We start from the raw sequence: 25,379 nt of genomic DNA on the forward strand, positions 1-25,379 counted from the left end.
TGTACTAGACATAAATAAGGAACTAAGTTTTTCTTGAATGAATAAATGATCACGATCTTAAAATATGGGATTTTCTAGCTTTCTAAATCACTGCAGGAATAATTATTGTGGTCATACTGAGCTTCTCTGAAAAATAAGAAATTGAGACACTGCAGTAATCAAAATGGTAGTGTTTAGGTTTGTTTTTGATGCCCTTTGGAAACCTTCAGTTTTTAATGTAGGTAATGACCAGTAAATTCCTGTGTTGAATTACTCACATTCTTCTCAGACTAGATTTCAAAAATAAGGAGGCAAAAAAGTGGGTATGAGTTTATTTCCATGTGCAGTCTCACTTTTCTGTTGCCTCCAAAATTAGTGGTTAAGATGATTTGAGCTCTGTGGCATTTTACTGGTATCTACAATAGCTGTGATTATTGAATAATGGTTGTTTTGGAGGATAAGATCTGCATACTTGTGAATGGTTAATCTTGAGAAGAAATAAGTAGGAAATAAGTAATAAATATAGTGTATTAACAAAACAACGTTCCTTTTGTACCAAGGTCATAAAAGGATGATGTATACTTGAACTGTTTCATCTCCAGTACTTAGAAAAGAAATCAAAAAGTTATAGTGAATTAAGGCTCCACTTTCTATTTCAGTGTATAAAAGAGTATTTCTGAGTATTGATTCTATAAATACTCCCAAATGAAATTACTTAAATCCCACTTCTTTTTGTCTGTCTTTTGTAGCTTTCCTAATAGAATGGTTCTAGGGCGAACACATGTAAAAGACGTAGCAGCCAAGAGAAAAATTGAATTAAACAATTATTTACAGAGTTTGATGAGTGCTTCAACGGATGTAGCAGAGGTGACTATCCTAACTGAAAAATAATAACATACTTTTTTGTGTGGTGCACAATATTTAAATTAATGAATCTTTCTTCTCTTCCACTTTAGTGTGATCTTGTTTGTACCTTCTTCCACCCTTTACTTCGTGATGAGAAAGCTGAAGGAATAGCTAGGTCTGCTGGTGAGATTATTTTCTTTATTGATAATTCATGGCTCCCCTATGACCTGCAAGCCTGTAACTTCTCTGTGGATGTGGTGGAGTGACAATGGGGTTACTGTCTATAACCAGTGAGAATGAGATTTTCTCCAACATGTGAGGATCCTGGAATTAAAGCAAAAATTTTTGTTGCAGCTTGAACCACTGAAAGCAACATTACATAAAAATGAACATCTTTGTATTTTCAGATGCAGGTTCCTTCAGTCCTGCTCAAGGCCAAATAGGAGGAGCAGTGAAATTATCTCTCTCTTACCGAAATGGTACTCTTTTCATCATGGTGATGCACATCAAAGATCTTGTGAGTGATTACAAATGATGATTGTAGAGGAAACCTATTCTGTGGTAGGAAGCAGTACTGTTAAGGGAATGCGTTTCTTTACAGGTTACTGAAGATGGGGCTGACCCAAATCCATATGTCAAAACATACCTACTTCCAGATACCCACAAAACATCCAAACGTAAAACCAAAATTTCACGAAAAACTAGGAATCCAACATTCAATGAAATGGTAAGTTAAAAATCTATTAAAATCTGCTAACTCTTAGTCAACTACTGTTTGAGCATAAACATCACATTATTTATGTATGTTAACATAGTATCCACATAAAAATATCCGGATAGGGATTTGAAAGTAAAATAATACTGAATTTTCATCAAGGATGTAAATTTATGAAAACCATGGAATACCCTTTCAGTAGTTTAAAAGCATATAAAATGTTTGGTGACGATAGTTGGTATTATTCTCACAAAGTAGTATTGTCTTTTTCTAGTTAGTGTTATATACTTTCACGAAACTGAAGTGTGGTCAGTTTTTCAGTTTTCTTAGTCAAACAGAGAGGACTCGATTAAGGAGATAATGCCCAGAAGTTATGGTGAAGCGTTCTTGAAAAAAAATTTGTGCTGAATGCAGTGTTTGAAAGACAGTAGCTTTACAACACTCCAGATTTGCTATAAACTGCATTTGTAGTTGGCAAGTTTGCACTGAATGATGGATAATCAGTAATTATCACCTCATGGTATATAAAATCCAGAAAAAAAGACAATCTCCTTTTGGAGATTGTAATCGCTCACTTTTTATAAAATGATTACAATTACTTTTTCCCAACTTGCTTCCTTCTACTCTTTTTCTTCCATTCTCTTCCTTCTATTTCTCTTCTAAAGATGATCTATTAAATCATCTTAAGGCAGGCTGCTTTGTAATTTCCCTTCCCCATACCTCCATTTCAGAAAAACCATGTTTTTAATTTTTAGCCAATAGTAACTTTCTGCTTTGTGCATTTGAATGTCAGACACTGGGAGGAATGACAATACGATCCAAGAGTCCTGAAATACAACGTGTGCATCTAAAGTATGAGACAAATTCTACCAGATGTGTCATAATCAGTGTTATTAATTGAAGTCACTCTAATAATCTTTCTTATATTTTTACATAAAATAATCCTAAAAACCAGACAAATAATTTGTAATCTGCTGTTTCTTTTTGTCTTTGCTATAGCTTGTGTACAGTGGATATAGCAAAGAATCCCTAAGACAGAGAGAACTTCAGCTAAGTGTACTAAGTGCAGAATCTCTGCGGGAGAACTTTTTCTTGGGTGGAATAACCCTGCCTTTGAAAGATTTCAACTTGAGCAAAGAGACAGTTAAATGGTATCAACTGACTGCAGCAACCTGTTTGTAAGTTAGTGAATTTCTGAGCTTTGGAAGCAAGAACAGTTATATAAACATGTGTACACACACATGTGAACTTTGTATATTTTTATACTTGGACAGAAATTATACAGTAAATGTACTTGCTGCATTTCAACACATCTGGTGGACCAACAGTCACTTAACTAACTTTTATGAATTTGTTGACATCATTGCTATTTTAAAGTCATTGTATAGAATGCTGTAAATCTTAAACTTAATATATAATAAGTCCTAAAAAAGACTTTGAGTTGGTGAAGGAGTTAATCCTTTCTTGAGTAATTGAGTCATAGCTTTAGTGTGGTCTGATACTATTTTGTCAGTTCAGCCATCTATTTTGTATTGTTTCTTACACAGACACAGCATGTTTGTTTTCCTCTTTTGCACCTTTGACAGCCTTTACCACTGTGGATGTTCATAAACACCAAAGGAGAGGAAAGGTGCAGGATGTTACCATAAAATGCAGCTGCTATTCATAGGGCCGAAAAGCAAAGCACAAATAATAAATAGTTAAGAACTACTAAGTAGTTTATAGAGTAGGGAAAATAACACTGCTTTTTATTATTCATATCTTTCAAGCCTTTTTCAGAATAAGTGCCAGTCACTGAAGTTGTAAATAATGGTGCCTTAACTTCATATGCTTCTTTGGTACTTCATTCTGAGTTTTTTCCTGACTTGATAAATAGTTCAGTGGTTTTCACTCACTTTTTACTAAAATAAGAAGTTATGTACTTAGTAATGTTTTTCCCACAGATAGATAATTTTCTATACTTAAGATGTATAACTTATTTAAACCTCAGCCTTTTGATACATGTTTTTATTGCCCAGTAACTGAATGAGATTCATGAACATAACTGTACACTAAATTCCATCATTCCATTATAATCCTACTTTTATTCCCAGGAGTGTGAATTGAAATTTGGTAATTTCACCCCTATGTATCTATACTCCACTCTCTCGTTAAACAAGAGAAAATGTGTGCACCCAGATGTCCATTCCTATTCTGTAGAAGAACTCCACAAGTAGGGCACACTCTTCACAAGAGGCCCAGGACAAGAACTCCAGGGTCCACACTAAATTTTAATATATACCTGTATGGCACAGTTTGTCTGACTTACTCAACGTATGTAAACATTTTACATTCGCATGAATTACTTTCCTTAATACAATATTTAGAATGATTAAGGACATGATTGAAATCATTCTATAGTAACCATTAAGAATAGGCTTCATTTTCATTATTTATTCATTCAACTTCACACATAAATTGTTTAGTTTGGATAAAAAGGTATATATAATATTAATTCTCATGGCTAGAATAGGAATTCAGACACTTTTAAGTAGTAAGAGATTGTAGCAATCTAGTTGCTGTGAGATAACTGATAAAATATGCAATGAAAAATACCAAGAAAGGAAGGACAATCTCTGATTCAGTTGCCCAGAACAGAATTTTCATAAACTGTGCAGATATTTAATGTAAATGGTGATACCTGCAGAGCAGACAAAGAAGAGTTGAGATGTATCAGTGGGACAGGTTAAAAAGAAAACTTGAATTTTTGGTGCCTAACACTAATGGTCCATTTGTAGGATACCCCATATATGAATGTCTTTTTTTATATTAAAATGTGTTGTCTATTTAATAAGTTAATTAAGATGCAGATCAGAGCACCACCATTTATTTGCTTTTTCCATATACAGTTAACATTTCCTTAAAGTGTGTAAGTAGCTTTGCAAATGTAAAAAAGTACTAGATATTTTCACTTGTTTTTAACACCTAATTCCATTCCATGAATTGTCACTTAGCCACTGTTTAAAAAAAAAAAAGTACTGTCTTGGTAAAAGGTCACTGTTACTTGGACTCAGTGTATACTGCCTATTTGCAGTCTTGTTATGGCAGTGTCTTTTACCAATAGTAGAGCTAGAGAATGGGATGTCACTTTTCAATTATAAGAAATATGGATTCTTATCCAAAAGTGTATATTATATACTCTGTATAGTTAACCAGAGTTCAAACAAGTGGTAATGTTTCTCTTAATTTAACTCATTATGTGCCTTCAGTCATTAAAAAACACATATATTAAATGTATTCTAAGTATAAGTTATTGCTTTGTGAACGCTAATCGTCAGCCCTTACCAAAAATAAATTGACAGAGGCGCCTCTTTGCACTAGTTACTATCAGTAAACTTTAAATTGGTTGTTTTTTGAAACATTTTTTTAAAGCTTGCATTAAAGTAAATCTGAAACAAATGTTTAAACAAACTAGCTAAGACACTAATTTTTATGTATAATCACAATGTTTCACACCTATCTTTATTGAGTAAAAATAGTTATGCTACATGTAAGACTGTGTGTAAAGAATAATGGAGCTAAAAATACATTTTGTAATGATCATAGTGTAACTGAAGCAGAATTTTTTCCCCTTGCAGTGTTTTGGAATTTGAAAATAATGGTTTCTCAAAGAACCTATTATTTTCTGTACTGAGGAATCCAAGACTTGCACTGATGTTTTTATTACTGCCTTTATAAGAATCTATAGGTATCTCAATGTTAAGGCATGTATGATCTTTGATAAAATATTCTTTTATCTTTTCAAATTAATGTTGTATGAAACTTTCAATATTTTGCCTTAAATTGATTGACTGTTTTTTCTATGATTCACGTGGCATTTAAAAAAGAAAACATTCAATTTAATACTTAAGATTTAAGATCACAAATGGATAAAGCCCCACTACCATAGTCCATGGATTTACTTACATGCTGTTTGACTAGCAGTGCAAATAGGAATATATATGGCAATTAGTCTCATCTATAAGAACCAAATAATTTAATTATATTAAGGTAGTGAATAAAGATGTATAATATTTTTATTAATACCTTAAATATATTCAGTGGATTGAATGTGACTTCATAACTGTACTATGATTGTATTAAAATATTTCTGGAACAAAAGAACTGTGCTGTCATTTTCTTCATCAACATGTTAACACTTTTGGTTTCAAACTTTGATAATGAGCTCACTGTTGCTCTCTTTGCATCTCACCCAGGAGTTTATTAGCTTCAGGTAATGCTGAGTTTATGAACTGGCCTATGATATGCCCTTAAAAGTGTCCAGAGAGTGTCTGACATTTAAGTGTGGTTCTTGGAAGGTCTGGATTGCCACTTTGTTAGAGTTCCATCACCATTTCATTGAAGTGAAATGCTTCTATTAGTATGGTCCCTGACTTTGGTAGTTTATTTAAATACTAAAGAGTATAGTAATAGCCATGCTGTGGATATGTCTTCAGAACAGAGAATGTAGTTCTTATTCTTAATACCATACCTCCATCCTGGAATGATACCAGTGATGTTGTGGTTCTCTAATTCTAGAGGTAACATGTAAAAGAACCAGAGACCATGAAAGAGCAGTAACTTAATTACAGCCAGTTTATTTTTTGAAATATTTTGTCATGCAAATTTTAGATATACAAAGTTAGACAACAGTTTAATGAACTCCATGAATGAATCCCATCACAGTCTTTCAACATTTACTACCTTAGGGATAATCTTGTTTGGTCTGTATTAATGAGTAGACACCTTTTAATATTTTTCTCTTTGGGATTCTTAAATATATGGATCAGTAACTTTCTTCAGTTCTGAATAATTTATTATGAATTCTTTTCCAATTCACTACTTCTCTCTTCAACTGTTTAACCCCCATCCATTGAGATTTTAATTTTGGTTATTATATTTTTCACATCTGTTTGGGTTTCTTTTTGTTTTAGTCACAAACCAAAAGACAAAGGACTTCCAGGATCAATGAAGAAAGTATTTTTTTTTTTTTTTCAACAAATGGTGTGAGGACAACTAGATAACCATGTGCAAAAAAATAAAGTAGGACTCTTAGAACGTAAAATTTAATTCAAAGTGGATCAGAAACTTAAACATATCTGAAGTTAAAAATCCTAGAAGAAAACACAGGTGTACATCTTTGTAGCCTAGAATTAGACAGGTTTTCTTAAAGTATGTCACAAAAAAGGACAGGCAACAAAAGAAAAACATAAATTTGGTTTCATCAAAATTAAATACGTATATGCATAATAAAGTAAAAGGACAACTCACAGAATGGGAGAGAATATTCACAGATCATGTATCTGATAAGGACCTGGCATCTTGAATACACAAAGCACTCTTAAAATTCAAGAGAAAGCAAAGAATTTTTGAATAGACATTTCTTTGGCCAAATATCACAGGAAGAGATGCTCGAGTCAGTTGGGCTTCCCTGGTGGCACAGATGGTAAAGAATCCACCTGCAATGTAGGAGGCCCGGGTTCGATCCCTGGGTTGGGAAGATCCCCTGGAGAAGGGAATGGGAACCCACTCCAGTATTCTTGTCTGGGAAATTCCATGAACAGAGGAGCCTGGCGGGCTATAGTCCATGGGGTTGCAAAGAGTCAGACATGACTGAGTAACTGACTTTCACTTCATCTCAGTCTCTAGGGAAATACAAAATAGGCATGTGAAAAAATGCTCAACATCACTAATAGTTCAGTTCAGTCGCATCCGACTCTGCAACCCCACGAACCGCAGCACGCCAGGCCTCCCTGTCCATCACCAACTCCTGGAGTCCACCCAAACTCATGCCATTGATTTGGTGATGCCATCCAACTGTCTCATCCTCTGTTTTCCCCTTCTCCTCTTGCCTTCAATCTTTTCCAGCACCAGGGTCTTTTCAAATGAGTCAGCTCTTCACATGAGGCGGCCAAAGTATTGGAGTTTCAGCTTCAACATCAGTCCTTCCAATAAACACCCAGGACTGATCTCCTTTAGGATGGACTGGTTGGATCTCCTTGCAGTCCAAGGGACTCTCAAGAGTCTTCTCCAACACCACAGTTCAAAAGCACCAATTCTTCGGCGCTCAGCTTTCTTCACAGTCCAACTCTCACATCCATACATGACTACTGGAAAAACTATAGCCTTGACTAGATGGACATTTGTTGACAAAGTAATGTCTGCTTTTTAATATGCTGTCTAGGCTGGTCACAACTTTCCTTCCAAGGAGCAAGCGTCTTTTAATTTCATGGCTGCAGTCACCATCTGCAGTCATTTTGGAGCCCCCCAAATAAAGTCAGCCACTGTTTCCACTGTTTCCCCATCTATTTCCCATGAAGTGATGGGACCAGACGCCATGATTTTAGTTTTCTGAATGTTGAGCTTTAAACCAACTTTTTCACTCTCCTCTTTTACTTTCATCAAGAGGCTCTTTAGTTCTTCACTTTCTGCCAGTTATTGATGTTTCTCCTGGCAGTCTTGATTCCAGCTTGTGCTTCTTCCAGCCCAGCGTTTCTCATGATGTACTCTGCATAGAAGTTAAATAAGCAGGGTGACAATATACAGCTTTGATGTAATCCTTTTCCTATTTGGAACCAGTGTTTTCCATGTCTAGTTCTAACTGTTGCTTCCTGACCTGCATACAGGTTTCTCAAGAGGCAGGTCTGGTGGTCTGGTATTCCCATCTCTCTGAGAATTTTCCACAGTTTATTGTGATCCACACAGTCAAAGGCTTTGGCATAGTCAATAAAGCAGAAATAGATGTTTTTCTGGAACTCTTGCTTTTTCGATGATCCAGCGGATGTTGGCAATTTGATCTCTGGTTCCGCTGCCCTTTCTAAAACCAGCTTGAACGTCTGAAGTTCACGGTTCACATATTGCTGAAGCCTGGCTTGGAGAATTTTGAGCATTACTTTAATAGCATGTGAGATGAGTGCAATTGTGTGGTAGTTTGAGCATTCTTTGGCATTGCCTTTCTTTGGGATTGGAATGAAAACTGACTAATAATTAGAGAAATGAAAATTAAAACTACATTGAGGTTATCACCTCACACTGGTCAGAATCAGTTCAGTTCAGTCGCTCAGTCGTGTCCGACTCTTTGTGACCCCATGAATCGCAGCTCGCCAGGCCTCTCTGTCCGTCACCAACTCCCGGAGTTTACCCAAACTCATGTCCATCGAGTCAGCGATGCCATCCAGCCATCTCATCCTCTGTCATTACCTTCTCCTGCTGCCCCAAATCCCTCCCAGCATCAGCGTCTTTTCCAATGAGTCAACTCTTTGCATCAGGTGGCCAAAGTATTGGAGTTTCAGCTTTAGCATCAGTCCTTCCAGTGAACACCCAGGACTGATCTCCTTTAGGAGGGACTGGTTGGATCTCCTTGCAGTCCAAAGAATTCTCAACAGTCTTCTCCAACACCACAGTTCAAAAGCATCAATTCTTCAGCGCTCAGCTTTCTTCACAGTCCAACTCTCACATCCATACATGACCACTGGAAAAACCATAGCCTTGACTAGACAGACCTTTGTTGGCAAAGTAATGTCTCTGCTTTTTAATACAGCCATCATCAAAGCCTACAAATAAATGCTGGAGAGGGTATGGAGAAAAGGGGTCCTTCCTACACTGTTAATGGGAATGTAAATTTTTGCAGCCATTATAAAAAACAGTATGGAGTTTCCTTAAACTAAAAAAAAAAAAATCACCATATGATCCAGCAGCCCCACCCCTGGGCATATATCCAGAGAAGACAAAGGTTTTAATTTGAAAAGTACATGAACCCTAACGTTCACGGTTGTTGTTCAGTCTCTAAGTCATGTCCAACTCTTTGAGACCCCATGGACTGCAGCATGCCAGGTTTCCCTGCCCTTCACTATCTCACGGAATTCGCTCAAACTCATGTTCATTGAATTGGTGATGCCATCCAATCATCTTGTTCTCTGTCACCCACTTCTCCTCCTGCCCTCAATCTTTCCCAGCATCAAGGTCTTTTCCAATGAGTCCATTCTTCTCATCAGGTGACCTAAGTCCCAGAGCTTCAGCTTCAGCATCAGTGCTTTCTATGAATATTCAGCATGGATTTCCTTTTGGATGGACTGGTTTGACCTCCTTGCAGTCCAAGGGACTCTCAAGATTCTTCTGAGCACCACAATCAAAAAGCATCAGTTCTTCACCACAATTAACGAAGCTCAGCCTTCTTAATGTTCCCACTCGTATCTGTCCAGGACCACTGGAAAAACTATAGCTTTGACTATATGAATCTTTGTCAGCAAAGAGATGTCTTTACTTTTCAATACGCTGTCTAGGTTTGTCAGAGCTTTTCTTCCAAGGAACAAGCGTCTTTTGAATTTCCTGGCTGCAGCCACTGTTTGCAGTGATTTTGGAGCCCAAGAAAATAAAATCTGTCAGTTTCCACTGTTTCCCCATCTATTTGCCATGAAGTGATAGGACTGGATGCCATGATCTTAGTTTTTTGAATGTTGAGTTTTAAGCCAGCTTTTTCATTCTTTTTCACTCTCGTTCCTCCTAGCTTTCTGCACTAGAGTGGTACTATCTGCATACCTGAGGTTATTGATATATCTCCAGGCAGTCTTTCATTCAGCCCTGCGTTTCACATGATGAACTCTGCATATAAGTTAAATAAACAGAGTGACAATATACACCCTTGACGTATTCCTTTCTCAATTTTGAACCAGTCCATTGTTAACATCCAGCTCTAACTGTTGCTTCTTGACCTGCATACAGGTTTCTCAAGAGACAGGTAAGGTGGTCTGGTATTCCCATCTCTTTAAGAATTTTCCTGTTGTGATCCGCACAGTCAAAAACTTTAGCATAGTCAATGAAGCAGAAGTAGATGTTTTTCTGGAATTCCTTTGCTTTTTCTATGATCCAATGGAAGTTGGGATGTTGGCAATTTGATCTCTGGTTCCTCTGCCTTTTCTAAATCCAGCTTGTACATCTGAAAGCTCTCAGTTCCTGTACTGCTGATGCCTAATTTGAAATATTTTGAGCATTACCTTGCTAGCACATGAAATGAGCACAATTGTATGGTAGTTTGAACATTCTTTGGCATTGCCTTTCTTTGGGATTGGAATGAAAACTGACCTTTTCCAGAGTGGTACTATTTACAGTAGTTAAGACATGGACACAACCCAAGTGTCCATCAACAGATGAATGGATAAAGAAGATGCTGTGTACATCCTAGCTCAGTGGTGTTCCACCTTGCAATCCAGTGGACTATAGCCTGCCAGATTCCTCTGTACATGTAAGTCTCCAGGCAAGAATACTGGAGTGGGTAGTCATTCTCTTTTCCAAGGGGTCTTCCTAACCCTGGGATCGAACTCATGTCTCCCACATTGCAGGCTGAATCTTTACCGCTTGAGCCACCAGGGAAGCCCCAGTGTGTATTACTCAGCCATTAAAAGAATGAAATAATGACATTTCAGCAACACGAATGGACCTAAAGATTATAGACAGATAAATACTACATTACTTTGCCAACAAAGGTCCGTCTAGTCAAAGCTATGGGTTTTCCAGTAGTCATATATGGATGTCAGAGTTGCACCGAAGAACTGTGATGTTGGAGAAGGCTCTTGAGAGTCCTTTGGATCAGTCCTGAACATTCATTGGATGGACTGATGTTGAAGCTGAAGCTTCAATAATTTAGCCACCTGATGTGAAGAACAGACTCATTTGAAAAGACCGTGACGCTGGGAAAGATTGGAGGCGGGAGAAGGGGCTGACAGAGGCTGAGATAGTTGGACGGCATCACCAACTCAATGGACATGAGTTCGAATAAATTCCCAGAGATGGTAATAGACAGGGAAGCCCAGTGTGCTCCAGTCCTTGGGGGTCGCAAAGAGTCTGACACGACTGAGCGACTGAATTGACATATATGGAATCTAAATAATAGTACAAAGGAACTTACTTACGAAACTGACTAACATATCTAAAACAAACTTTGGTTACCAACAGGGAAAGCAGAGGACGGATTACGTACGAGTTTTTTTTTTTTTTTTTTTAATGTAAAATGACTGTGAAATGACAGAGAGGTCAGGACCAGACAGCTTGTAGTCAGGCACCCCTCCCCTGAAAGATTACAATTAGAGATAAGAAATGTTACCAGTTGGCTATGGGCAGCCCTTATCGCCACGCTTTTGTAAGCTTTTTTTTTTTTTTTTAAATTTTGGCCATGCTCTGCAGGCTTGGTGGATCTTGGTTCCCTGACCAGGTATCCAACTGAGGCCTTAGGCAGTGAGGGCAATTATCATAACCACTAGCCGGCCCGGAATTTCCCCCTTGTGAATATTTTAAGGGGAGGGACAGACTTGAGGTAACTAGAGTCAAGACAAGCCTGGGCACAGCTGAGTGGATGAGCAATAGTGTACGGATGAACTTTGCCGCCCAAACTCGCTGAGCCACGGGATGCAGATAACCACCTTGCCCAAAGCCGGGGAACCCCTGCAGCTCTATGTGCTCCAAGCGCATTCCCAGTCCAGCAGCAAAATCCACAGTATCCTGGGTAAGCAGTGTCTCCAGAGACTCATGAGGATTCAACTGCCCAAACCGGAGGCGGATCCTTTTTTCCGCTCCGGCCTAGTGCCTTCTCAAACACCGATGCCTGCCGGGAAGTGTAGTCCACGTCGAAGTGCATTCTGGGACATGTAGTCACGCGGACGCCGGGAACCGCGCAGCGAAGCTCCGCCTCCTGCAGGAGCGGGAGCCAGGACGTGTGAGGTCACTTCCTGCGTGGAGGGTGGCTTCCTGCGGCTCTCCCACCCTCTCTCTCCTTTTTCCTACCACGCCGCCGCCATCATGGGTCGCATGCACGCTCCCGGGTGAGCTATGGTTTATGAGCGGGTTGCAAGGCTGAGTCTAGAGGTGGAGGGAGAGGAAGGAGCGTAGGCAGCGGGTCGAGGGGATAAGGTTTGGGGTTGCTGTGGCGGGGCTCCCTTCCTCACCCCGATACTGCTTTTCTCTCCAGGAAGGGCCTGTCCCAGTCGGCTCTGCCCTACCGCCGCAGCGTCCCCACCGTAAGTACCGTGCGGGTACCGAGGAGAGGCCGGGAGGCGAGGGGGAGAGCGGGTTGCCATCAGTTGCTCGGAAGATGGGGACCACGTGTGCATGAGCGCAGTTTTGAGGGTGGAGAGGGCCGCTGCGCTTCGGTTCCATCCCGGATTTCTCGTCTTAAGGCCGCTTTCTCTCCCGCGAACAGTGGCTGAAGCTCACTTCTGACGACGTGAAGGAGCAGATCTACAAACTGGCCAAGAAGGGCCTGACTCCCTCACAGATCGGTGAGTGAGTCTAATGTAGCCCCTTCCGCCTGACCTCGTGTAACGTGCTGAAAAACAGTGGGGCTAAATGTCTCACATGTGGTTTGAAAATTTTTTGCTCGTTTTCCTGACTTTACCGTTGACTGAGGCCTAGCCCTCCTTTGCTAAACTCTCAAGCTCTTATTTGGAAGACGGTAAAATAATTAAAATGCGCTCCAAAGTTTAATGAGTATTTTCTTTGGGCTGGGCACTCTCTTAGGTGCGGTGGTTATAAGCGCTTTCCATTTTATGACATGAGTTAATTCTGACAGCCATAGTTTCAAATAAATAGTAGACGTTTTCCTGAAGTTGGGGGAACTGAGGCACGTTGCAGCTATATAAACAAGCCTCAGATCACACAGCTGTTAGTGGAGAAGCTGGGACTGGCTGCTCTGAGTGCTCGCTGCTTTCTCACAGGTGTGGTTTGAACCTCAGCGGTGTGTGACTTTGTGCAAATGGCTTCATTCTGCAAATGTTTGCCAGCTGTGTGATCCCCGATCCTGAGAATACAGTCATTGTAAAAAAGCACCATAGCCTTCTGTTGAGCGTATTAGTGGAGATGTTATACATAATCAGAGGTGTGTGTATATATATAGAGGAAGAGACTGTCGGGTAGTCAGATGGTGCTGTTTTGACGACTCCTTGATTTTTTTGGTGGCCTGTAATCTAGCAAGCTCACTATGATGATGGTCTTCCAACATTCGCAGTTTCCACCAGAAAGGGTTTCCTTAGTGTTGGGTAAACCTTCCTTGGATGTCTGAGTGAGCTTCGCTTGTGCATTCTGTCGTTGGTGTCTGATGTATAAAAAGTAAGCTGTGTTTTACAGATGGGAAACTTGGAAAGTGACTTGATCTCAGTCTTGACATCACATGCTCCAGTTTGTATGTATGGCATGGGAATTTATATTACTCCCTTTCCAGGTGTGATCCTGAGAGACTCTCATGGTGTTGCACAAGTACGTTTTGTGACAGGCAATAAAATCTTGAGAATTCTTAAGTCCAAAGGACTTGCTCCTGATCTCCCTGAGGATCTCTATCATTTAATTAAGAAAGCTGTTGCTGTTCGAAAGCATCTTGAGAGGAACAGAAAGGTAAGAGGATGAATTTGTACTAAATTCATATCAGTAAAATATAGTGCCTATGATTTGAATTATCCAAGGGGCACAGACAAATCACAGTGTTTGCTTTGAAATAAAAGTTTCACCAGAAGAGATTTCAGGGGTGGGGGTGGGGGTTAATTCCCTAAATTCCCTTAAGGACCTAATCTAGCCACACAAACCCTAGGCTCTGGTTCTGTTAACAACACTAAGCAATTTTTCATTAAAGTGCATGGTGTCTATACATTCTTCTGTTAAAATGATGTTTAGTTTTAAGTGGTTTTCCTGAATTCTATCAATTTTATTTTTAGGATAAAGATGCTAAATTCCGTCTGATTCTGATTGAGAGCCGTATTCACCGGTTGGCTCGATACTACAAGACCAAACGAGTCCTACCCCCCAATTGGAAATAGTAAGTTATCAACCCTTTTTGTTCACAAAAATAGGAGTTGGCCAAGTATTAAATAGAGTAGTAATTATAGTAAAAGGACTGATCATAAATGTTTTAGATTGAGCCTATATGGATCACTTTCAGATTGTGGGTAAAATTTAAGTTCTTCTGCTCCCAGGTGCTTATGTTGTTTTAATTTTTGAATAGACAGCTCACTATGATGATTAATATCCTAGCATTCACAGTTTCCACCAGAAAAGTTTTTCCTCATGCTGGCCAGTTCTTGGAGGCCTAAGTGACCATCTTCATATTATGGTTGATCACAATGAACTGATTTCAGGAACTGATCTGTTTGGTGCATTTTATATATTGGAGATTTATTTTAACTGTTAGGAAATAGCTGTTTTCAGAGATTGTGTGAATATGGAGAAGTTTTTTTTTTTTTAACAGATTATGTATAAATATAGAGGACTTTTTTTTTTTTTTTACTAACCCAGCTCTCCCCACCCCACCCCCTTTTTTTTTTCTTTCAGCGAGTCATCCACAGCCTCTGCCCTGGTTGCATAAATGTGTGTATTGTACTAAAGCAATAAAATCATTGTTTAACAGAACCATGTTTTGTAATTTGTCTGTGTATTTATCTCTTTAATGTGGACATATGTTCTAGCATTAGAATTGTGTCATTCCACAGGGAGCAATAAGATAGCATCAATCCATCGCATCCCTTCACTGCTCAACTAGTTGAGCAGCTTGTAACTTCACTGTGATTGGTGGGTACTGGAAGAAACTAGGAAGTGGTAATATTATTTTGACACAAGTCTCTAAGTGATTTGGATACATTTGATGTAGATCTCTCATGTTATCTATAGTGTAGTGTCAGAAATAGACATGAAAGTGTCTCTGGAGGGGAGGGCATCTCTAGTATGGAGGGACCTTGGAAGTAGTAATAGTTGATTCCAGTCTTATGGGTGATGCTCAAACAGAAGAAGGGCTTCAGGGAACAGGGAGAACTGTGAGATGAGCTCAGCTCAATGAAGCTGGCAACTTATTACTTAGTTGGGTGTTGTCAGAATATTTAATTCTTAAAACATAGTGAGAGTTGCTCAGTCATGTCCGTCTCTTTGCAACACCATGGACCATAGTCCATGGAATTCTCCAGGCCAGAATACTGGAGTGGGTAGCCTTTCCCTTCTCCAAGGGATCTTCCCAACCTGGGGATCAAATCCAGGTCTTCCACATTGCAGGCAGATTCTTTACCAGCTGAACCACAAGGGAAGCCCTTTGAGTCAGAAAATTCAAGCCATATGTATGTATCACTTTTTTGGTGTTTATCAGTTGAATAAATGTTTAATCCCTTAAGCTTTAACCAAAGCAGTAATCAAAGTTGTGTTCAAAATCACATGGTCATGCAAAGCCCTTTGTTTTTAAGAGACTAGTATAAGTAGCATTGATGTCTTGTGGGATGCTGGGCTCTGGTGTAGAGACACCCACTTCGCCTTGTTCTTCAGAACACTGCATGTACTTGCCTACCAGCTCTGTTGGGTGCAAACTGACTCAGCCCCACATCCTAGCGGGGAGAATAGAGGAATCACAAATAGGGGGAAACGTGTGGAAATTCTCAATTCTTTTTAAATTTATTTTTAATTGAAGGATAAAAGCTTTACAGTATTGTGTTGGTTTCTGCCAAACCCAATTCAAGCCCTACTGTTAGATGTAATTTTCTAATCCCTGTGCTGCTGTGTTTATGTCTTAAAAGTGGCTAACTGTCATAAACCAAGAAATAAACAACGTAAGGCAAGCTTTTCCAAGAGTAACAACTAAGCAAGGTTAGCAAGATCTTTGCAAACTCTAGGTAAGGTAGGCAAAGTTGGGTATTGATGATGGCTCTGGACTAAAAACTAGTTGGTAGTATGTGGAGCATTTGATGTATCAAAGCATCTCTAGGTTTTCTTTTAATTATATGAAGTATTTACGTATTTATGATTTTGCCATCAAGCCAGCAGTTTACTGCAAATATTAAACAGGACTGTTCATAGGAAATAGATGGGGAAAGAGTGGAAACTGTCAGACTTCATTTTGGGGGGCTCCAGAATCACTGCAGATGGTGACTGCAGCCATGAAATTAAAAGACGCTTACTCCTTGGAAGGAAAGTTATGACCAACCTAGATAGCACATTCAAAAGTAGAGACATTACTTTGCCAAGAAAGGTTTGTCTAGTCAAGGCTATGGTTTTTTCAGTAGTCACGTATGGATGTGAGAGTTGGACTGTGAAGAAAGCTGAGCGCCGGAAGAATTGATGCTTTTGAAGTGTGGTGTTGGGGAAGACTCTTGAGAGTCCCTTGGACTGCAAGGAGATCCAACCAGTCCATCCTAAAGGAGATCAGTCCTGGGTGTTCATTGGAAGGACTGATGCTAAAGCTGAAACTCCAGTCCTTTGGCCACCTCATGTGAAGAGCTGACTCACTGGAAAAGGCTCGGATGCTGGGAGGGATTGGGGGCAGGAGGAGAAGGGGACGACAGAGGATGAGATGGCTGGATGGCATCACCAACTCAATGGACATGGGTTTGGGTGAACTCTGGAAGTTGGTGATGGACAGGGATGCCTGGGGTGCTGCAATTCATGGCGTTGCAAAGAGACACAACTGAGTGACTGAACTGAACTGAATGTGTTGGGAGGTATTTTAATTCCTTCAAAATAATGTAGAAAACCATCTGCAGTCTTTTTGACTGGGCAGAAAGTTCAAATTTGGCTTTCAGAAACAGTCCTGCTACTTGTGGCCATGTGGTTTGGGAGGTCCAATCTCATGAATCTTATGAAAAGTTACTGTGAGGATCACATGAGTTTTTGATATGTGGCAGTCATGCAGGGCTTCTCTGATGGCTCAGATGGTAAAGAATCCACCTGCTCTGCAGGACACCTGGTTTCCATCCCTAGGTCGTGAAGATCCGCTGGAGAAGGGTATGGCAACCCACTCCAGTATCTTGCCTAGAGAATCTCCATGGACACAGGAGCCTAGCGGTCTACAGTCCATGGGGTCGCAGGGTCAGACACAGCTGAGCAACTAAGCAGTTAAGTCATGCAGAGAAAATCCTAAGTCTCTCCAAATCACTGCGTGTTATTGAGACGCTTTGCACATGGACGTCGCATCATGCTGCAAATATCCCATAATCTTTTTACTTATGTCCTGGTTGTGGGTTCTTATTCCATAGAAGATGTTATGTACTCTAATTTGCCTTGTGGTTACCTTTAGATACTCCCGGACATTACTCCTGTTACAAATATTTCCCCCAATTTATTCTCTGCCTTTTGATTTGTGTTTATGGTATTTCTGCTATAGAAGCTTTATGATAGACTGTCTCTGACGTTTTCCCCTAATGATCGTTTTCTTTTTTAAGTGGACTAGTCTGTTTAAATACGTTTTTTTCTGTTTCTCCCTTCTGTTAAATACAGTATTGTCTGTCTTCATCTGTCTTCCTGACTTAGACATTTATTCTTTCTTTTCAAAAGTTTCCCATATGCTTTTTCTTTGTAGTATCTATTTTGACAGAGTTGGAATCAGCATGTGGATATAACTCCAGATCTACCCATACATGAGCTCCTAGGATTTTAAGGTTTCCTTCAACAACTGTTCTCTTCATTTAAAAATCATTTTTTTTCAAGTGATAGATGTTGATCTTATTTTTTAGCTGAAGTTATCCATATATCTGGTTTTAAAAGTCATATACCATTTTATTGGACTTCACTATAAACAGCCCCTTCCACTTTGCAGTATGCTGCCTAGGACAGCCCCTTTCAGTTTTCCTGACATGCAATGTGCTGTCTGATTTCTAAACATTGTTTTTAAAAATTGAGGTGAAATTGACATCATGAAATACATCATTTAAAAGTGAACAGTTGTGTGGCACCTAGTACATTCTGCAACCATCACCCTTACCTAGTTCCAAAACATTTTCATCACCCCAAAATCACTATACTCAAAAAGCACTCTTTATTCTTTCCCTGCAGCTCCTGGCAACCACCAGTCTGCTCTCTGTTCATAAGGGTTTACCTATTCTGAATATTTCCTATAAATGGAATCATACAATGTATGACCTGTAATGTCTAGTTTTCACCTAGTATGGTATTTTGGGAGCTCATTCACATTGTAGCATGTTATCTAGGTTATTAATTTTATGGCTGAATAATATCCCACTGAATAATAAGGTATGTATATACCATAATTTATGTGTTCATCAGATGATGAATATTTGGATTGCTTCCACCTTTTGGCTATTTCAAGTAGTGCTGTTATGAACATTCTTTTGGCTATACATGGAATTGCTGTAACATTTTTCTTTTTTGTTTTGGTGTTAGTTGCGGCATGTGGGATCTAGTTCCTGGTGAGGGATTGACCCTCCTTGCCGCATTGGAAGTGCAGAGGCTTAGCCAATGGACCACTAGGGAAGTCCCAGTCACATTCTTATACTATGATTTCTTTTCCTTTCTTTTTCTTTTTTCTTGGCCATGCCACAATGCTTGTAGGATCTCAGTTCCCTGACAAAGGACTGAACCTAGACCTCAATAGCAAAAGCCCGGAATCCTAATCACTAGGCCATCAGGGAACTCTATTATGATTTCTTGATTTTTAGTTTATACCTTTTCATCTGGAATTCTCATAATTAGATAATGTTTTATATAATATGTATAATTTATACTTAAAATGTTAGTAATTACCTTGTTCTTCCATCTGCTTAGCATTCTGTGTTCCTGTCTCTAATTCATCCCCAGATGTTGAACCATAGTTTAAATTTCAGTATGTTCAATCAGATTTGTTCTTGTGTTTTGATGATATCCTTTCCAGGACACTCATCCTCTAGCTCCAGCTAGATTACTCTTGAGACCTGTAGTTCTGGAGTCTCCTTTGCCATCAGTAGGAGATTCTTTCTGCCTCCCGTGTCAAGAGTCCTCAGTTCCATATCATGTATCTTCCTCTTTTCTTGGTTTATTCCTTTTCGGTGAAACATCCTCTAGTAGCTCTTGAAGAAGGCTCAATCCTTGGACCTCATTTCTTTGTTTATGCTAACTCCAAGGAAATTCCATCTAGTTTGTGGCTTTAAAAGCATTCATTGATGTTGTTTAGTCACTGAGTTTTGTCCAACTCTTGTACTTTGGCCCCCTCAGCGAAGAGTTGACTCATTGGAAAAGACTCTGATGCTGGGAGGGATTGGGGGCAGGAGGAGAAGGGGACAACAGAGGATGAGATGGCTGGATGGCATCACTGACTTGATGGATGTGAGTCTGAGTGAACTCCGGGAGTTGGTAATGGACAGGGAGGCCTGGCGTGCTGCGATTCGTGGGGTCGCAAAGAGTCGGACACGACTGAGCAACTGAACTGAACTGAACTGTGACCCCATGGACTGTAGCCTGCCATGGGAATCCATGGGATTTCCCAGGCAAGAATACTGGAGTGGGTTGTCAGTTTTTCTCCAGGAGATCTTCCTGATCCAGGGATCAAACCTGTGTCTCCTGCATTGCAGTGCTGAGCCGTGTCCAGTTGTGTTCGACGCTTAGTGACCACGTGGACAGCAGCCTGTGTTGCAGGTGGGTAAGCCACAAGGGGAGCCCATCTTTGCTGTTCCTACACTAAAATTCCTACTTCCAGCACAGACCTTCTCTGAAATCCAGTCTTAGATATACAACCACCAATTCAGCATCCCTAGTCAGATCTCTAATACACACCCGGCCTTTATCCCAAACTGAACTCGATTTTTGCAGCTCAAATCTGCTCTCTTCCAAGACATATCTATCTTTACAAATAGCAGCTTGATTCATCTTTAGACCCAAATCCTAAATCATCCTTGCCTTTTTTTCTCTTATACCACATACCCACTTGGTCACCAAATCCTATTGGCTTGATCTTAATAATATATCCCCCAGTTTGATCACATATAACCTCTACTACAAGCACCACAATCCGAGTTACCTTCTCTAACCCTTACTATTGTGAAAGCCCTTTCCTAACTGTTCTCTTTACCACTTGTGACCCCAACCAAAGTCTTTACTATTGATACACCCAGCATGTAGAATGGTCTTTGTCCCACATACTCAAAAATCTCCACTGGTTTCCCATCTTCAGAATAAAATTTAAAGTTTCCTTATCTTGCTCTACAAGGGGGTGTTAGGATCCTGGCAGGAAAACAGGTGGATATCATACTCAAATTGCGGGATTTGGAGGAACTCTTCCCAGAGGTGTGAGGGGTTTAGGGAAGCCACCAGGCTCACTGCATGCCATTCCCTGGAGCTGGCAGCCCTGGAGAGGTATTAGGCACACACTCCCCCCCACCACCCGCCACTTCCAGCCTGAAGTGCACAGGGCAAGTCCAAGCTGCTGAAGGTCATCTGACAGAAGTGGGATTCTCAGTAAAGACGTCCGCCCTCTGAGTTCTTGTAGGTGCCTCCCATTGGCCAAATCTGACAGGAAGCCAGAGGTCAAGGGAGCTTGTTGACTGGGCCATAAACAGCTTCCCAGGGAGCAGAGAAGAGTGGAGAGTGGGTGTCGGGGGACAAAAGGAAAGCAGCCAACACAAGGGGCGCTGTGATCCGGCCTCTACTCGTCTCCTGCCACTCTTCCCAGTCACATAGGCCTCCTTCCACACTTGCCCAGGCCGTTGCCCTTGTTCATCTGCCTGGAAGGCTCTTCCCCCAGATATCAGCATGGCTTGCTCCTTTGTTGAGGTCTCTGTTTAACTGTAACCTCAACCAGAGAGGCCCTATCTAACAGAGCTCCCTGCCACACCAGCACTCCACCCGAGTCCCTGTTCCCCAGAGTACTGATTACTACCTGATGTGCTGTGTGATATTTTCAGATTATGAGAAAGCCCCATTGAGCAAGGACCTTGTTTGTTCACTGCTATATCCCTAGAATTGAGAATAATGTCTGGCACATAGCAGGTTCTCAAACATTGGTTAAATGAATGTATGCAAGGGATGAAAAAAACTTTTGAGATCTTGGAAAAAGTTTTTCAGCTCTCATTGTTGCATGATGGTATTTGGGAATAGACTCTTAACTGGAAATAAGCTTTAGCACTGCTTATTGTTTTTAGCTAAAAACAAAAACTGTTTTTAAGTCAGATGTCATTCTTTTCCCCATGCTTTTGTTGTAACCCTTGTTGATGGAGGCCATACACAGCTTCCTAGGCAGCAGAGCAGAGTGGAGGGGGTGTGGGAGGACAGAAGGAAAGTAGCCAACACCACTTTCTTTTCTTGACCTGATTTTTTTTTTAGGATCATCTCTTTATTGCTTAGTGTTCTGAGATTTGCAATAATGCCTTGGTTTAATCTTTTTTTACTTTTTCTGCATGGTACTCAGTGAGCTATTTGTTTCAAAATTTTCTTGCAGTTCTGGGAAATTTTCTTGAATTATTCCTTTAATATTTCTTCCACACTGTTTTCTATGTTCTCTTTCTAGAACTCATTATTTGCACATTAGATTTCTGGACTGGTCCTCTAAACTTTTTGTCTCTTACCAACTGTTGACCGTTGCTTTTCCTACTTTCTGAGAGGTTTCAACTTTATCGTTCAATCTTACTAAGTTTTTTCGTTTCTACCTTTATACTCTTAATTTCCCAGAGCCAGTGGTACATTGGTAAATATTGTTACATGTATGTTGGGCTGTGTGTGTGTGTGTATATATATATATATATATTACATTTATGTATGTTGGTAAATGTTTAACTCTCAGGGGGATGTGGAGGGGAAAACCTGATCTATAGCGTTTATCAACTCTGGGATGTAAAATCTCCCACTATGGCTGACTCCAGGCTACCAGTGGGATGTCAGTGTGGAGCTGGGAAATGTTGCTTAGTAGTATACCAACTATATATATTTTGCCTATATAAAAACAATAAACAAATGACTTCGCCATAGATGATAATAAAACAATATAAACTAATTGATGTAAACTAACTGGGAAGTGATGAGTTTTGATTATTTCTTATGTTTGTTTGAATATAATTTATCTTTCAGTTTATATAATTTAATTTTTGATAATGCCCTGTGCCTAACTGTTTTGCAAAATTCCTCAAAAAGTAACAGTTGGTTCTTGAGAGCTCTTTTGAGCCAGATGCAGCTCACCACTGCTCAGAGCTCATCTTTGTTCCCTGAACTTTCTTTTTATAGAAGTTTCAGAGATACATCTTATCTCTGAATACACTAATGATAATCTTAACCTTTGTCCCTGTATATTGTCTGTTTTCTCTGAGCTCATTTTTTGTTTGTTTATCTATTAGAGGTTTTCTTCAAATGGTTAGTAATCCTTGTAAGGATCTGAATTGTTGGTGCCCACTATGCAGTACAGTGTATTGTTGTTCAATCACTAAGTTGTGTCTGACTCTCTTGCGACCCCATGGATTGCAGCATGCCAGGCTTCCCTGTCCTTCACTATCTCCTGGAGTTTGCTCAAACACCCGTACATTGAGTCGGTCAGGCTATCCAACCATCTCACCCTCTGTCACCTCCTTTTTCTGCCCTCAGTCTGCCCCAGCATCAGGGTCTTTCCCAGTGAGTTGTGTCCAAATGCAGTTACTCTTTTGACCACAAGGGGCATGTCTGCTGGCGAAACTACCTACCCATACTGCCAGCTACTCATAATTTAAAAGCATTCTCACATTTGTTATTTGATTTTCACAACTTCCCAAAAAGTTTATTCTAGACTTCTTTGGAAGAAGATTTGGCATAAATTCATTTAGTTAAGAAAATTACCCCCATTTTAAAGAAGAGGAAGTTGGGGCTCAAAAAAGGTAACTCAAACTAAGGCCCTTTGGATGTTTGGTCCTTATCACTACACCTCCATGCCTCTTATCCATTTTCTCATTTTTTAAAAAAGAGAAGTGCAAATAATAAAGACCTGTGTTCTATATTTGAAAATTAATAACATTTTCGCTAATTCCTAATATATGACAATATATCCATTAGAGAAATCAAAATTTGAAATCTCTAGAAGTCTGTGAATTTAAGTACTTTTTAATATTGTTTTCATCTTTATTATTATTATTTTTGCCACACTGTGTGGTTTGCAGGATCTTGTTTCCCAACCAGGGATTGAACCTGTGCCCTCAGCAGTGAAAGTACAGATTCCTAACCCCACTGGACCACAGGGAATTCCCTCCCTCTCATTTTCTCACCTGTGAGTAAAAATTAGTGTTCTCTTAAACTAAGGATAAGCGTGGCCTTTCAGCTCTAAACTGGTGCTGGTCCCAGTTCCCAGCCTCACCTGCAGTCACACTCCTTCGTGTACTACTACCTGTTGCTGTGATGTGTGTAACAGTGGATTCAGAATGATAAACCCCCAAATCAAGACTGATTCCTCCAGGGGGAAGGAGGTGGACAAGATTGGGCAGGGCTGCACAGAGTGTTTCAACTGTGTCTGTCATATTTATTTCATAAACTGGGTGATAGGTGCAAAGGGTTTTGTTATATTCTATGTTTTGTTTTCCCAACATGCTGCTGCTGCTGCTGTGTCGTGTCAGTCGTGTCAACTCTGTGCAACCCCATAGACGGCAGCCCACCAGGCTCCTCTGTCCCTGGGATTCTCCAGGCAAGAATACTGGAGTGGGATGCCATGTCCTTCTCCAGTTTGCCCAACATAATTCATTTTAAAAGTTTATAAGGTCTAAAGTAACAAACAGTTCATTCACTCCACAAATATTTATTGAGCATTTTTGTGACAAGCCTTCTCCTAGGTAGTGGTGAACAGCGATTTAGGGTCTCGATTCACTAATTCATGCAACACACATGTGCTATGCCAAATATTAGTTAGATGACTCACACCTGATCCTGCACCTTCAAAGACGTTTAGACTAGCGTGAGGTGGGGCACATTAGTTACTATGCGTGCAAACCTCGCAAGGTTGAAGTTAGTTTCAGAACAGAGGTGCAGTGGTAAAGAAAAATCAGAGAATTTGGGACGGCTTCACAGCAAAGACGGCAAGTGAACTGGATCTTGAAGGAGCTGCTGAGAAAGTGGGGAGGAGTGCACTGGAGGCAGAGAGCCTCCTCCGCAGAGGGAACAGCTGCGCAAAGCCTGGAGGTGGGAATGTGTGCACTGTGAGGGTCCAGTGAGTATTCTGGTTTGGCTGATGAACTCAGTGGTAGGGAGACAAAAGGCTGGGAAAAGAGCTAGCCATACTGCTGGACTATTCTGTAGAAGACATGGAGGTATTTGCTGTTGGTGAGGCCAGGAAGGCAGGGGAGTGGTGGGATGCTCATACAGCCTGGGTGGGTGCAAATAGGACTTGGAGAAACAGGAGCAGGTGGGAGATCAGAGGACTGGGGTCCACACGACCTCCTGTTTCATTTGGGCTGGGATCTCCTTCAGTTTCTGCTTGAACTCTTCCAAGGACGGGGAGCTCACCACTCGAAGTTTAGATGTTACTGCTGGGTAGCAGTTCCCCCCATGTCTACTGGGCCTCACATGGAGCTCCACTTCACAGGCCATGGTGCAGGGGAAGGAGATACAAGAGGAGAAAGAACCTGGAAAGCACAAAGCATGCTGTCACTCCAAGGTGACTGTCCTCTCTGCTGCTGGCAGTCAGCGTGCCTGAGGCAGGTGCTGGGCTGGGGGAGCCGAGCAGGGAGAGGCTGCCTTGCGGCTCTGCTCTTCTCACTCAGGCCTGGCCAGCGGGCTAGAGGTTGGCCCTTCTGGGTTGCCTTTGTGGTGTCCCAGTGGGATGCCACGATGCTGGGCCTGGAATTCAGGGAGGACAGAGAGACCATCTAGTGCTGGGCGTGAGGGATGCTCCTGTGTCAGCTGGGGCGACAGCCAGCCTCCACTCTTCCAGTCCAGGGAAGGCACTTGGGACTGATTGGGATCCTTTCAGCTGGGGCCATCAGCACCGGCCCTCACACTCTGCCAGCACAGCTTTTGGCTCAAAGACTGGGACAAGAGTGGTCCTTATGGAAGACTGACTGAGTACCCTATGCTCTCTCAGATAGAAACCCACCCCATCCCCCACTCCTGCATGTTCCCAAAAGCCCCGAATCTCTCTAGCTAACCTGTTGCAGTGTCT

At 40.7% G+C, this 25,379-nt stretch overlaps 2 protein-coding genes and 1 non-coding gene across 3 annotated transcripts in view; all 3 read left to right on the forward strand.

Annotated features, from left to right (window-relative positions):
• PIK3C2A (phosphatidylinositol-4-phosphate 3-kinase catalytic subunit type 2 alpha) overlaps positions 1 to 3,084 on the forward strand; it is a 108,241-nt gene extending 105,157 nt beyond the window's left edge. Inside the window, exons 29-33 of the mRNA XM_040258259.1 lie at positions 729 to 846; positions 936 to 1,008; positions 1,233 to 1,342; positions 1,427 to 1,552; positions 2,540 to 3,084. Of these exons, the coding sequence (XP_040114193.1) occupies positions 729 to 846; positions 936 to 1,008; positions 1,233 to 1,342; positions 1,427 to 1,552; positions 2,540 to 2,722 (610 nt within the window). The 3' untranslated portion in view covers positions 2,723 to 3,084. The remainder of the gene's footprint in view (positions 1 to 728; positions 847 to 935; positions 1,009 to 1,232; positions 1,343 to 1,426; positions 1,553 to 2,539) is intronic.
• A 9,144-nt stretch (positions 3,085 to 12,228) lies between these two features.
• On the forward strand, positions 12,229 to 14,944 carry RPS13 (ribosomal protein S13). The gene is made up of 6 exons (XM_040258295.1): positions 12,229 to 12,372; positions 12,519 to 12,567; positions 12,750 to 12,828; positions 13,767 to 13,936; positions 14,254 to 14,354; positions 14,867 to 14,944. The coding sequence occupies exons 1-6, from the start codon at positions 12,350 to 12,352 to the stop codon at positions 14,898 to 14,900; spliced, it is 456 nt and encodes a 151-aa protein (XP_040114229.1). The 5' UTR covers positions 12,229 to 12,349; the 3' UTR covers positions 14,901 to 14,944.
• On the forward strand, positions 13,522 to 13,611 carry LOC120877143. The gene has a single exon (XR_005724269.1). It is a non-coding gene; the product is annotated as a small nucleolar RNA SNORD14 (small nucleolar RNA).
• Positions 14,945 to 25,379: the final 10,435 nt, after the last annotated feature.

Source organism: Oryx dammah, unplaced genomic scaffold (genome assembly GCF_014754425.2).
Source record: "Oryx dammah isolate SB20612 unplaced genomic scaffold, SCBI_Odam_1.1 HiC_scaffold_17, whole genome shotgun sequence".
In the NCBI taxonomy this organism is placed as follows: domain Eukaryota; kingdom Metazoa; phylum Chordata; class Mammalia; order Artiodactyla; family Bovidae; genus Oryx; species Oryx dammah.